At 39.4% G+C, this 15,583-nt stretch overlaps 1 protein-coding gene across 16 annotated transcripts in view; it reads left to right on the top strand.

Moving 5' to 3' along the window:
• The window catches only part of NRG3 (neuregulin 3), a 1,130,076-nt gene extending 1,115,304 nt beyond the window's left edge, over nucleotides 1–14,772 (top strand). For 4 of the 16 annotated variants that reach the window (XM_007962758.3, XM_007962757.3, XM_038010330.2 and 1 more), the window contains 3 exons: nucleotides 1,191–1,318; nucleotides 6,711–6,881; nucleotides 12,856–14,772. In XM_007962758.3, coding sequence (XP_007960949.3) covers nucleotides 1,191–1,318; nucleotides 6,711–6,881; nucleotides 12,856–13,363 — 807 coding nt within the window. In that variant the 3' untranslated portion in view covers nucleotides 13,364–14,772. Of the gene's footprint in view, nucleotides 1–1,190; nucleotides 1,319–6,707; nucleotides 6,882–12,540; nucleotides 12,613–12,855 lie in introns of all 16 variants that reach the window. The other 12 variants (XM_038010332.2, XM_007962756.3, XM_038010329.2 and 9 more) reach the window with 4 other exon arrangements.
• Nucleotides 14,773–15,583: the final 811 nt, after the last annotated feature.

Raw genomic sequence — 15,583 nt, 5'->3', positions numbered from 1 at the left:
AGGGTGGAATTTATCTTTAGTTTCTTATAGTTCAGAGATAATATTTCTAAAAGGCTAGAAAACATCTTAGAGTATCGTCTTCATTATTGTATCTACCTTCTTTTTACCTGGATCAAGTGCAGTAAGTGTTGTTTGTGAATTTTTTCAACAACCCTGTAAGAGACATTTTGTTATCCCACCATATAGATGTGAGATTCAAAAAGGTTGATTAACTTGATTTTTTTCATCAGTGCTTCTAATACTGGCTTCTTTGCTTTTGAAATGAAAAAAAAAAAAAGGGGTATACTGAGTTAGAGTTTTATAGTTACTCGGGATAACACTTAAAATCTGTAATTTGACACATTGGGTACTGAATATCCAGACTCCAAACTCTCTTTTATTTTGATGAACGTCTTTAAACTTCTATTTCTAAAGAAAGTCTTCACCTGGAGTTTCTAGAAGAGAAATCTTCTACCCTTTGCTACCTGTTCCAGCGCCCAGTGTGCAGGGAGTATTAAAGTTGACAACTTATTGACTCTTGAGATGCCGCGTAATATTTCTTTTGGGGTAAAATTTTTCTGAAGTTGTCAATCTATATGATTCTTCTTGAGGCTTCTACACCTTACGAGTTATTATAGCCAAAGGAGAAACCAAGAGTTCCGAACTATAAGGAGTGAAATGCTCCAAATTTCTCTTGTTAAACATGGTAATTACCTGGTAACAAGCTGAAAAAGAAAAACAGTGGAGCGTGGCGGCCAGATATTCTGAACCAATGTCTTTGATCACTCTCAGAATGTTATGAAATTTAATAAGTGTTTATTGAATCCTTAGTAGTAGTAACCCAGCTACTGATTCAATTTTTTTGGTAAGATGTACGTCAACTAAACCATACGTGTAAGTGCCTTTTGGCTGTCAGTCACAGTGTGCCATGGGTGTACATTAATAAAAATGAGAGAGCAGGCTTGGGATTCTGACATGAAGAACCCTCTTCAATGGATCCTGTCTAGGCATAGAGATGGCTGGGGCAGGGGAAGTGAATACTCAATGTGTTGGAAATGGGACACAAATTATGTCTCACCTCCTGCTCCTCTAATCAGGTGACTAGGAGGAATTGGCATTCCCGTAACTTCTCAATGTCTAGCTCTGGTGTTCTAGGCCCTCCTCCCATAACTTATCCTTCATCTCAACTCTGTACGTGTGATTTCCCACAGTATTCAAAGGTGGAAAGGCATCCTGTGACTGCATTGGAGAAAATGATGGAGTCAAGTTTTGTCGGCCCCCAGTCATTCCCTGAAGTCCCTTCTCCTGACAGAGGAAGCCAGTCTGTCAAACACCACAGGTACAAGTAGCTCATCATGGTGGGAGTGGGCACGTTCACACTGTGTGTATGCTGGGTGGCACATGCCAAGGACTGGCAGCATGACCTAGGAGAGACAACTGTTCTTGCTTCTCCTGTAGTTCTCTGTGGAGTAGATACTCAAACACTTCACATCAGGTAAACCAGAGATACTGGTTTCCACATCAGACAGCATTGCCCCTGTAAGAAACTTGATGGAAGTATAAATAACACCCATCAAAACTACAGACCAGTAAAAAAAAAAAAATGCATTCTGAAAAACTATTTTTAAAAATACGTTACCTGACCTGCCTTTTCTAGATGATACAGTTAATGAGTAATTCTTCCCTATGCAGCCTAATGTGACAGACTTCAGGTTTTCCAACACGGTTCTTACAAAATAAAATTTTCCACAGGGAAGAAGCCTGGTGAATCTTCTTCTTGGGTCTATAAAATCTTATGTTTCAAATGGGGTGGCAGTTTCTTACAAGCTCCCCAGAAATTGACTGCTTTGGAGAAAAAGCCAAAAACGTAGTTATTTGACACATTTCATAGCATTCTAAAGCTAACCTTGTCCTTCACCATCTTCTAGTCTCCACTTTTCTGTTTTATACAACAGGATTCTGAAACTCCAAATATTAAAGGTATTTGTTCTAAACCAAATGATGAAGTTTAGGACAAATGCTAGATTGTGTTCAGATATTTATGAATATCTCAGTCTTTATGGAAGTCTTTATGGAAGTTGTCCAAAGATTTAAACTTCCTTTCCTTAGTGAGATATACAGTATTTTACAATTTGAAAAAATTATGAAAAATTAAACATTTTAACAATGAAAAAGTAAATAACAGTTGTTCCCAGCAATGAAAGTGGAATGTTGTTGCCCCTTTGTTGTTACATACTAGGCAATAGTTTGCACAACACCAAGCCAGAAACATACATGATAGAAGAAAACTACTTTTTTCTTCACCGTTTAATGAGTTACATGAAATGGATTTTATTGTTTCTGGTCACATTTACTTTGAGATTTTTAGTCACTCTTGACACTAATCCTCAGCACTTGATGGTAATTTTTATTCTCATTCTATATGAGTAGAGATTAAAACACTGAGAGTTTGCCATTTTAAAAAATATGGTATGAATCTATGTTCAATTCAGGATTGAAATATGTTTGGCTCTTGGATAATTGCTTTAGCTATTCTTACTGCAAGTTTTGATTTATATCAATGTTGCATTTACAGAATATTTTCCTGTGAAAAGAGTATTTCATTTCACTGGACCTAATGGAAGTTGTCTCAATTAGGGAAATAAGTCCAATATTACCAGTCTTTCAGAAGACCGATATTTTCCCCCAAATGGTATTTTGTCCTCCTGATTATAACACATGTTAAAGTAGTATTCTACCTAGTCAAGTAATTCAGTATAATATCATTCTAGTGTTATATTAACTATATTCTGTCATAAATGTTTTAAAATTGATATATATGTTTTAAAACATCAGCTTTTAATATGTTTGAGCTGCAATATTACTATCCCCAGTTCTCATGTGCTTTTTTTTTTTTTTTTTTTTTTTTTTTGAGGTGGAGTTTCACTCTGTCGCCCAGGCTGGAGTGCAGTGGCCGGATCTCAGCTCACTGCAAGCTCCGCCTCCCGGGTTCACGCCATTCTCCTGCCTCAGCCTCCCGAGTAGCTGGGACTACAGGCGCCCGCCACCTCGCCCGGCTAGATTTTTTTGTATTTTTTAGTAGAGACGGGGTTTCACCGGGTTAGCCAGGATGGTCTTGATCTCCTGACCTCGTGATCCGCCCGTCTCGGCCTCCCAAAGTGCTGGGATTACAGGCTTGAGCCACCGCGCCCGGCCCTCATGTGCTTTTTTTTTATGCTCCCTCCTAAACTTGGCTTATGCTATGGTGTCTAGAAGTCACTCACAGATTAAATAAGGACATCTTTAAGAGACCTTCCTTTTTGTTTGGATCAACGACATTGCAGTATCTGTTAGCATGCATTGTATCCTGATAGATGGGCAAGGGTTGGGTCACAAAATGCTTTTAGAACTTTGTAAATTATACTTTAATATATCACAGCTTTTGTTTTGTAAAACATGCAATAGACTTAAACATTTTCATGATTGATAACCCAGGCACTGATTTATATATCCTGGAAACTGCTCCATAACTTCCTGAATGCCACTGAGTTAGAAGGCCTGAATAGCTGATTGATCAATAGGCATAAAACTCTTTTTAAGACAGGTCACTAGTTCATACTGATAGACTTGTTGTTGTGACAGTTTAGTGAGCTATGAATAATTAATTTCTTTTGTGCACTGCAAATATGACTCATTTGGATAACTCATGTACGAAACAAAGCTATTAATTCAAAGCCATTATTTCTAATGTTTAGTTCAAAAAAATCCCATCTCTTTAGAAAATAAATCTATTACGGCATGTCATATTTATTGCAGTATATTTTGGCAATGTAGGTCACTTATCTTTTTTTATTATTTTATTTTTTTGGAGATAGAGTCTCGCTCTGTCACCCAGGCTGGAGTGCAGTGGTGTGATCTCGGCTCACTGCAACCTCCGGCTCCTGAGTTCAAGGGATTCTCTTGCCTCAGCCTCCCAAGTAGCTGGGACTACAGGCGCATGCTGCCACACCTGGCTAATTTTTGTATTTTTAGTAGAGATGGGGTTTCACTCTGTTGGCCAGGCTGGTCTTGAAGTCCTGACCTCAGGTGATCCGCCAGCCTCAGCCTCCCAAAGTGCTGGGAGTACAGGTGTGAGCCACTGTGCCTCGCCATGTCACTTATAAAAAGCACGTATGTAGGTTTTTTGCATTGAAGTAATTCCAGGGTTTTCAGTGACAGAGAAGACCCTTTGAATTGCCAGCTGCGGCAGGGGAGCTAGAGGAACTCATCGTGCGGAGCACCTACTGTGCGCCAGGCTCCATGCTCCATGCTTTGCATACTTCCTCTCTTTAAACCTCCACATCCCATAGCGAACCTAGGAAAATTCTTAAGTAGAATGCTGATATCTTCCTTTTGCCACTCCCTTCTCACACTGGCAACAAGTTTCTACCTTTTCTGTTTTCTGCCTTGCCCTGTACACCAAGATGGCTGCAGGCTCCCTTGTCCTCTGGTTTCTGTGGGTTCAGTGTGAGGCACAGGCATGAGATAGACGGCAGGGAGGAGAGTGAGGTCATGACCCTGGTGTCCCCTTCCTCCCTGCTTGGTTGCCTTCAGTATGTCCCTTTTCTGGGGCCATGGAGCCTGCAATGCGGCCCCCTCCTTACAACTCGCTTTCTCTCTCCATTCTGGGAACTGCTCCCTCTCCTTGTCCCTTAAGTCAGAGGGATAATAATAGCTTCTCATAGTAGTCCTGAGGCACAGCAGTCTCCTTTATTGCTTTTTTTCCCCTCAAACACTGATCACACTTTTGTGTATAGCAAAATCTCTAACAATGAACCAAGTTAAACTGCCATCTATGTCTCTCCGGGACTCTGACTGCTACAAGTACCTCCGTCAGCATCATGCTTCCAGCAACTAGTTACCTGCAGACCCAAGACTTATACTCAGTTGCAGCTAACTCTAGCATCTAAGCCTTCATGCCCTGCAGACCCCATTATTGCCATTGGATGGTAGATGAAAGTAGGAAGGCAAGGAAGCAAATTAGCTGCTAGAGAGCTTCTCCAACTTGTGGGCTTAGTGAGCTATCTAGACATCCCCTGTTAGGCATTTAGGGACACACCACACCAGAAGTATCATGATAAAGAATGAAGGTATAGGGGTTAGGGACAGTGGCTCACGCCTGTAATCCCAGCACTTTGGGAGGCCTAGGAGGTGGATCACCTGAGGTCAGGAGTTTGAGACCAGCCTGGCCAACATGGTGAAACCTTGTCTCTACTAAAAATACAAAAATTAGCCTGCCGTAGTGGGGGGCACCTGTAGTCCCAGCTACTTGGGAGGCTGGGGCAGGAGAATCATGGGAACCCAGGAGGTGGAGGTTGCAGTGAGCTGAGATCATGCCACTGTACTTCAGCCTGGGTGACTCTGTCTCAAAAAAAAGAGAAAAAAAAGAATAAAGGTATAATAAGGGATGTTGCCAGATATTATCTTCTGCTTGCACAAATTTAGGAAGTTAATGTTGGCTTCAGAAATATAAAGATTGATCAGTCACCTTGCCACAACCAAGAAAGTGGCTATTAACACTCAAATATCAGATTTTCAAACTCTGACCTTAAATAATATTTGCAAAGTCCTGTTTTGTATTGACTAAGTAGAATTAACAGTAATATTGATGGAAGAAAAGTGGCAAAACCCCAAATAATATAGTGATATGGGTAAAATGTCTTTGAGAGACTGGTTTCTTTAGAACCTTCATAAATTTATTGAAATTTTGAGAATGTTTTCATATTTCTTTCTATGGTTGTATTGATATTTACAGAGTTAAATGAGAATGCAGCACAAAATTCTCAGTTCCTTTATTATTTGAGCACCGCAGAACCAGTGTGACCACATAAACTAGCATCTCGTGGGATGTCTACACATGAACAAAGTTCTCCTCACCAGTCTACAGTAGGGTTAATTCAGTGGGGTGGAGATGGGAGTGGATAAGGAACAGGTAATAAGTCTCATCAGCAATGGATTTTTATAGAGTCTAGTTCTTTCCTGTACATAATCTATGTAAGAATTCTCACTTTGTTAAGGCCTGTGGTGTAAGCCACTTACATGTTTTGCTCATTGATGGCATCTATAAACATATAGTTATTTAGGCATTTGGATATATGAGTCAAATAAACTATATAATCAGATGTTTATTAAAAGCAAATTCAGAAGAAAAATGATTTAGTTTGTCAAGATTGATTAAAATCTGAGGTAGTGAGCAGGGGATTTAAACATATGTTAATGAGAAAATGCCAATTAAAATTTGTTAATTCTGTCGCTAATAAGTGAATTTTTTTCCCCCATAAATCCCTTCTGGGCTTACTGTGTTTAGTTTTCATCAGTGTCTCGTAAGAAGGCTATTTTTATTTCTATCAGAGAGACACCTACAATGCCTTGGATAATCAGGATGGATGGGAATGAGGAGCTTGAGAATTCCTTAAGTTCGCCTCTTACCTTGGCTGGAAAGTGGCAATGATTTTCATCAGTCATGCTCTAACCTAGAAAGCCAGAAATCCAGGAACTTCCCTTTTTCTCAGTGTCTCCAAAGGTAAAATGAATTGGGCTATTCCTGATCCCATTCTACCACGTATACTATATTCATGGATGGCCCCTGGCCTAGAACTTTGAGGACTTGGGGTGCAGATTCAGTGTTTGCAAAGTTTGAGCAGCCACCTGTGAGGTTATTGCTATGATGTCTTTTGTTTGTTTGTTTGTCTGTTTTCATTCCACCTCAGCAGGAGTTTATCCTCTTGCTGCAGCCCAGGGCAAAGGAGTGGCATGCTCCATAGGAATGCCTTCAGAAGGACACCCCCATCACCCCGAAGTAGGCTAGGCGGAATTGTGGGACCAGCATATCAGCAACTCGAAGAATCAAGGATCCCAGACCAGGATACGATACCTTGCCAAGGGTAGGTCTCAAAACAGCAGTGGAATTTAGGGAAGGTGTCTTTAATGTCATAGCTTTAAATTAAGTTTTAAGTTCCTTGGGGTTTTATTCATTGGTTTATTCATTAACTAGCTATATATGCTTACTGCCATCTTTGTTCTACAAAAAGTGAACCAACTTTAAAGTATAGGTGTGATGGAAATAGGTGTCCGGGAAACATTAGATTAGAAAGAAATATAACTAGGAAGAAAGTAAGTATAGATATCTAGTCAATATGTTATTAGATCGTTTGCTAATACAACTGGAAATTTCTCTTTGATTTAAAAAATCAAAGGAGGATTACAGTGTTCCTTCATCTGCAGATTAGAAAAAGGACTTAATTCTCTGATAAGTATTGTGAACAATACACTGAACAATAACTCATGGCATATATACAGTATCTGCTTCCCCTGAGCTTGAATGTAGAATCTGGGTCAATCTTGAGAGTGTAAAGTCAAAGTACAACTTACTAAACTCATATCTGCAAGTTATTCATGGTACAGGAGTAGAAGGATGGGCTTTGGACACCATTGCTGCTGCTCTTTACAGTGCAAAAGATGTCCCTTCTCTGGTGGACACAGATCCATAGAGGCCTCAAAGCATGGTGAGCTGAGTACAGGATGAATGTTAGCCATTATTCACGTAGTTGGCATAAACTACCCAACTAAGCTTGCGATCCTCATTTGAACTGACTGGACTTCAAATCCCATCTCTGCTCCTTACTACTAGTGTGACTTTGAGAATATTTTATGATGTGGTCTTAGATGCTGTTATCTATAAATTGAGAAAAATAGACCAGACACTGTGGCTACACCCATAGTCCCAGCACTTTGGGTGGCTGAGACATGAAGATCACTTGATCTCAGGAGTTTGAGACCAGCCTGGGCAACATGGCAAACACCATCTTTACCAAAAATACAAAAAATTAGCTGGGCATGGTAGTGTGTACCTGTGGTCCCAGCTGCTTGGGAGGCCGAGATGGGAGGATCCCTTGAGCCTCCGAGATGGAGGCTATAGTGAGTGCAGATGGTGCTACTGGACTCCAACCTAGGTGACAGAGAGACCCTATCTCAAAAAAGAAAAGAAAAACACAAATAATTTGGCAAAATAATATCAACCCCCTGAAGATTGTTGGACAGATTTAAAACAATCATGTGTGTAAAGAGTTTGTAGTAGACACATAGTAAGCAGAGAAATGGTACTGGTATTTATTGTTACAGTAATTGTTATAATTTTTTCAATAATTTCAAGAGCAATGCAATCAGAGTTTACTCTAGAAATTTCAGAAATCAGTTCCCTCACTCAAGCCAGGTTCTCGTGGCTCTGTTTTTATCTCTCTGAATGAGCCAGGCCAGGTTTCTATGCTGCTTTGACCTGGATGATTTCTCCAGACTGTCTCTATCAGGCTAAAGACCAAAACAGGGGGTAGGTCTAGCACAGAATCTCACGTTTCTCTTTTCATATGGGAATGGGATATATGGAGCAGTGTCCTGTCTAACAAAGTTCAGCAACAGATTTCTTTAGGAAAACTAGAAGATAGGAAATAAATGGCTGGTGGCTAGGTTTATAATTTTGAAGCAATTCCAAATGGACTGCAAAAGGCATTTGGTACAGATTTAGGGTGACAGTTGCAAAGTAAACATAACAGCCAAGGGGTTCAAAATGTATAATGCGAGTCAAGAAGCAGTTTGCATTTCTCTTGGTCTTATCTGTGGAAAAGCAGGCTTGCACTTAACCCATAATTATAATTGATCATGTTTCCTAGTGCCTTTTCTATATAATTGACTAATGATGCCTCTTGCTAATGAATATGACTATATACATATACATAAAATCCCTGGGGTGAATGTTACAAGAATAAATGAGGGAAAATCAACTTCAGAAATTTTGTGAGTGGACAAAAAACCCAGCCCATGCTGCTTTTTTTTTTTTTTTTTTCCTACTGGGCACTGTTATGACCATCATTCCATATGTTCGAGGAGTAAGGGTGCTTGGAGCCTATGCCAGGCTCAAGCTTGAACCATGCACATATCATCAGGGGCTCAGAGATCACATTACATGTTCAGGCAATGCTTTGCTTTTTTAACTTCCTAGGAGACTCACACTTATTTTCTGCATGGTGGTGGTTTGTTTTGGTTCAGTCACTGTTGGGTTGGAATATTCTCTCCAGCTGCCTGGCCACAGGTATTTTCCCATGTGTGTTATCTACCAGATGTTGATAAATGGTGACTCTAAGTGTAAGTCACTGTATGCCCAGCACAATGAATCTCAGGGAGCAATCTCATTCTCAGTTCTTATAAACAGCTATTTTCCACTCCCAGGGGGCTGACTGTCTCTCTGGACTGGAAATGGGGTGGTGATAGAATTTCACAGCTAAAGGCCCTCTTTAAATTTGGCCCCAGCCTGGAGGAGGGGGAAATGAATTTGCAAGAGCCATCAGCTATCTGCTGCTTGTTTACCAAGCAAGTGGGCGCTGTCTATGACAGTTAGGCTCCCAATGTATGTGGGTTCTTTCCTTGGCAAGAACTTCAGCCCAGCTTGAACCTAACGTCTATCTTATTGTGGCCTGGGGAAGGAGTGAGGTGAAGAGGAGACTCTTGAGGAAACTTTGTCATGACTGAAGCCCTGGTCAATGACAGCCATGGTAATGGCTCAGAGAGTTTAAACTGTATCATGTCAGGAAAATCAAGCTAATGTATTCATATGCCAGACAAAAAAGAGATGGAATCACAAAAGTTAGATTCACACCTTAAAAGTAGATAAAATTCAAAATATACTGAATACCTACCACACCTCACTAGCAACTTTATATACTTCTCTTCGGTTATTCTTTAGAAATATTATGGATAAGCACACTAAGGATATCAGAGTTTAAATGGCTAGCCCAACGTGACATGCACAGTCCCATGTGAAAGAGCTGAGATTGAATACTGGCTTTTCTGACTAAATAAACCACTAAATCAACAAGGAATGTGAAGAAAACCACATTTATGGCTGATGATTTGTAAATGGAGTATCTAACTTTATGACTTCAGAGGAAAGTGTGGATTCCTTCAAAATAGTCTGTTCATTCATTGTCATGTGCCCTAGGAACTGAGAGGGTTTGGAGTCTCCCAGAGAAACACAAATTCCTTAGCATGACTCATGAATGACTGGGAACCAAACCAAGTGACTAATACTTGGAATCTTTCTTCTTTAAAAGAATGCTTCCATTCACATAGTTACAGACAAGATGCATTTGTAATTTGTTTGTTGAGGATGAGAGGAAGACTGGCCCAAAACGAAATGACAAGCTCACGGACAGAACTTGTGGAAGCATCATTGGCCCTCAAGGGATACAGAACTTTGAATCCTCTGACTCAGAAATTACATCTAGAAATGTAGCTCTCACTTAAACTTCTGCTGGAATACCAGTGCTGGGACACTCATAGCATCTCTGGGGGGACGTGAGGCTTGCCACTGTGTCTCTAGTAGAACAGGGCAGAGACATTATTTCAATTAGTCCTCAGAAATATTCCCCTTCCCTCTGAGCAATCAAGTTAGTGTTACTACCTGATTGTTTTAATTGATGGCAAAATTAAAGTGAGGCTGCCATTTGCCTGAGATTCCAGAGCATATAGTAATTTTGGAACTTGAAATCATGTCTAATTCAAAACAAAATCACAGTTAGGAAAGTTGTCATTGTTTACAGCTCATCTTCATGTCATGGTAACATTTTAAATTTCGGTTGTTGCCAGGCATGTGTTCAAAGCCTGACTTGGGATGTGACACATAATAGTCCACTACAATTCCTCTTTCTCATCTAAATCCTTTAGTCAGACCTCTGGCAAATGAGAAGAATGCTCAAAGTTTGGCGTGAATTGCCTTTGATTATGTCTTAGTCATGCCACCTTGTTGACTTGTTGAATTTACAATTTAAAAACATTCTCTAAGATACTTGCACCTTTATCCAACTGTTTAGATCCAAGTGTAAGAATTTTTACCTATCACCATCGCGTATCAACTTACCAGATTCTACCTGCTGGTATACCCTGATGATATTTATGTGAAATGCTATCCTGGCTACATTTCTTGTCCCTGTTTCACTGGTGAACCTGACAGACAGACTTTCTATATTTTCATACATACAAATCATGCTAACAGGATGGTGCTGAGAGCAAAACAAAAGCCTGAATTTTGTTTCCTTACTTCTTGTTGAAAGTGATTTATTGATTTGAACTTTTAGGCTCATATTTTCAGTTATATAACACTAATGAGAATGGAGTAATATTCCCCAAGAATTTCCAAATATGTAGCTGTGTAGTTTGTATGAATAAAGATTACATATCCCCGAAAAGGTATTCTGGTTCACCTTAGGATATATTCCTTCATTAGCAACCTCTAACATTGACAGTAATAATTAGAATAAGACAACTTGGGTTTAAATTCTCTGTGTGACTCTTACTAAAGATATAATTTTGGGAAAATCATCTTAGTCCATTTTACTCATCCATTAAATATAATAATAAATAAACTACAAGGTTTTTAAAAAATAAAACAAGTTAATTGGAGGTGAAAGTGATTTTTACAAGCACTGTACAGATATTAGCTGTTGTTATTCAGTTTGAAAACAGACATTAAGTAGGATATAAAGGGGGAGTTTACCTTGAAGACTTGTTTATGTATTCATGTGTTCACTTGGTTAAAGTGTATTGATTATCAACTCTGTATTAGGCACAGTAAGAGAGGATGGGACTACAGAGGCCTAAATCTCTTCCCTGTCTGTGTTCACTTTCTGGTGGAAAGACCTCTAATTTGCTCCCAATCATGTCCTTACAATAAACATTTGTATTTAGTATGCAACACACTGCATTGCAATTATTATCTACATGTATAGACATGATTTTCATTTACATAATAATAGAAGTCAAGGAAATGAGATTTATTGTATGGAAGGTTGATATGTTTAAATTGTGTCAAAATTTGAATGTTTAACGTTTAAATTAGGGACAAATAACTAAGAAATAGAATAAAACACTACTGTTCAAGTTCCAAAACCCCATTTCTAGAAATCTGCTATGTACCTGTCCCATTTTCTGTCACTGAACAGCACAGAGGAGAAAGATTTACTAGCCCTGAACAGGCAAGAGGGGAAGTTAGAAGATTCTGCTGTATTCAAATGACTTGCAATGGCATATTGGCATTCTTGACAAGTCCTTGCCATGGACCAAAGAACTACCTTACTTGGTTTCTTGGTTACTTGGTTGTAAGGAAAGATGCTAGATGCATAGAAGCCCTGTGAAACCCACTTCATATTCAGCCCCAGGCAGGTAGAGGAATCGTTATCCTCCCATTCCCATCTGCTGGCTCGGCAATCTGGCAGTGAGGTGGTTCCTTTAGAGCACAGTACCAGTGGAAATTGGATTTGGATCCCCTAAAATCAGTGTGAAGCAGAAAAATTCATGATTGTAGTACCTGGATGCTTAATATTGGGCTTCTTGATTGGCTTCAACTAGGGTGGCCACAGCAAGTCTACTGGACTAACCCAGGGCTGAGAGGGTGGTCGAGTTGATGGAGTGGACTAATGCCATTATGGGTGTCCTGTTTGTCACGATGGAAAGGCCACACTTACCTGCTCAATCCCCATTTACTTTGTATTCTAGGATAGAGGTCAGGAAGACTATATCCCACCTGCCTATACAGCTGTGGTGTGTTGAAAGACCCCTGGACTTAAAGTAAGAAGATCTGGGTTTGAGTCTCAGTCTGTCACTTATTTTCTGTGTGACCTTGGGCAAGTCACTTCACCTATCTGAGCTTTAGTTTACTTCTCTGTTTAACTGGGAATCTATTATCCGTCTCATGGGGTTGCTGTGAGAATTCAGTGAGATGGTGCATGTGAAAAGTGCTTTGTGGATTGAGTATTGCTCTAACAAAGCCCAGCAGAAGGCAGAAGGAGTAACACTGTGTTTCTTTTTCAGGTATTCGTCCAGTGGTTTAAAAACTCAACGAAATACATCAATAAATATGCAACTGCCTTCAAGAGAGACAAACCCCTATTTTAATAGCTTGGAGCAAAAGGACCTGGTGGGCTATTCATCCACAAGGGCCAGTTCTGTGCCCATCATCCCTTCAGTGGGTTTAGAGGAAACCTGCCTGCAAATGCCAGGGATTTCTGAAGTCAAAAGCATCAAATGGTGCAAAAACTCCTATTCAGCTGACGTTGTCAATGTGAGTATTCCAGTCAGCGATTGTCTTATAGCAGAACAACAGGAAGTGAAAATATTGCTAGAAACTGTCCAGGAGCAGATCCGAATTCTGACTGATGCCAGACGGTCAGAAGACTACGAACTGGCCAGCGTAGAAACCGAGGACAGTGCAAGCGAAAACACAGCCTTTCTCCCCCTGAGTCCCACGGCCAAATCAGAACGAGAGGCACAATTTGTCTTAAGAAATGAAATACAAAGAGACTCTGCATTGACCAAGTGACTGGAGATGTAGGAATCTGTGCATTCTATGCTTCGCTCAACAGGAAAGAGAGGAAATCAAATACAAATTATTTATATGCATTAATTTAAGAGCATCTACTTAGAAGAAACCAAATAGTCTATCGCCCTCATATCATAGTGTTTTTTAACAAAATATTTTTTTAAGGGAAAGAAATGTTTCAGGAGGGATAAAGCTTACCATTAAAGCTTTGGGGTAGAATTCTGAATCCAATTTCAGTTAGTCCCAACACTGTCCTCTTTGGCTCTTAGAAGATGTGGGCAATTCAGACCCTTGGCCCCACAAGTGCCGGTGTCTCATTAAAACACACTGGTTTCAAAAAGAGGAGAGCTGCATCCTGCAGGTGGATGCGCCAGTGAGCAGGTGGCCCTTGCCATTTGGCTTGCCAGTCCCAAGCCCTAAATTTCTATTCACCCAATAGCCTCATCACAGGTTATGTCATGTCGAGAAATGTAGTGTTTTCTATTTGATTTTTGGAGAATGCCACAAAAGACTCTGCAATGGCAAGGAGGACAGGAGATAGAAGGAGAAACCGGGGGCAATCTTAACTACTCTTGTGTGCCACCTTCCTCTGAGATTTGAATGCAAAGATCTCAGCTGGAGGTACGAAATTATTACAGAAAAAGAGACAGACAAGTCACTATGTCGTGTCACTAAAATCATGCTAATAGAAATGTTTTTCCTTGAGATTGTTTAGAGGCTCTGGAGGAGCGTTTCTCAGTTTTTGTGTGCCTGTGTGCACATGTGTGTGCGAGCGTGTGTGTGTGTGGACTTGCTCATGCGGACACATATGCTGTAAGCACATGTGTTCATTGTGCGTATGTGTGTGCATGTGTGCGCGTATTACGCTTGCTAAAATTTGTTCTGAAACATCAGGGAATCTAATATTCAGTAAAAGTATTTCCCTCTTAGATCTGTTCACTTTAAATTTTTCCATTAAGTATAAAGTTCAGTTAGTTCTTAAATCAAGGTCACTTGCATGGTGGGGTCGTATAAAACTCTTGACACGGTCTAGACCATTTTCTGATGTGAATACTTTTGAGAGGATCAACTATTGGCTCATTAATGATATCAGTATCATAAGGTGAGTTAATTGAGGGTGTGTGTTTATTTTGAATCATGCCTACTTAAATTATTAACACAAGACAATTAACAAATTGACAGTTACCATTTGCTTTCTCATCATCTTCATTGCTATTTATTTTATAGCAAGTCTATTATGTGTGGACCAAGGCTTTGGCTTCTGTGGTTAGTATGGGAAGAATAAATTGTTGAAATAAAAAAACCCAGACTATTCAGTTCACAAGAAGCCCCCCAAGAGAACAGTAAATTGTGTTGTATGTTCATTTGGAATAAAGCAATATTTTTACCACTGCTAAGGTGAACTGAAACCTCTCCTGAAAATTTGTCTGTTTATTTACCCTCACTTTCATGGGACATATGAGGAAATTAGTGTTCACATACCCAGTCTTTTTCCAGTTATTGGTGGTGTTGAGTTGTTATGTTTACACTGTTTTAAATAAAAAGGCACCGTATTTGAAAGCATAAAAGATTTCTTTTACTGCAGTTTGGGAAAACCTTGGTTAAAATCTCTTGGTGGAAGACACATTCCATGGAAAAGGAATATAACTATTTCTGAGTCAAGCAGTAAATATATACAGTTCTTATTTCAGGTTAAGTTGTTTCTGTTGAAAATACATTGCAAATTGCTCTTTGGGAACATCCGTTATTAATAGACATATTGTCATCCAGAAAAAAGAAAGAGCACTATGTATTTATCAGAACTACTTAATAGAAATTCAAAGTCTCAGATGTTGAAACACTGGTAAAAATGCACTTTACATTTAACAAAAGGTGGTGTGATATTTATTATTTGTTCTGTTATAGTTCCATTGTTTTGAATATGGAGGTGATATTGGTAGAATTTCAAAAGATTATTATAAATTTGTAATGTCTAGATCATCTAAGTTCTCATTTAAAAATACATCTATGGGAACATTTTAGAAAATGGTCTTAAAAACTAACAGGTCTATAAAAACCCAATAAGTTGGGCATCCAATATGTCATCGTGTTGAAATTTATCACAATTATCAAACAACTGGAAGGCCTCAAAACTTTGTTGAAGTCAACCTTGTTCTTGTTTTGTTTGTTTTGCTTTTGTTTCTAACTAAAATGTTGTACTTGCTTATCTGGAAGATTGGT

This window comes from Chlorocebus sabaeus, chromosome 9, assembly GCF_047675955.1.
Source record: "Chlorocebus sabaeus isolate Y175 chromosome 9, mChlSab1.0.hap1, whole genome shotgun sequence".
Taxonomy (NCBI): Eukaryota; Metazoa; Chordata; class Mammalia; order Primates; family Cercopithecidae; genus Chlorocebus; species Chlorocebus sabaeus.
This window is presented reverse-complemented; position numbering and strand designations above follow the sequence as displayed.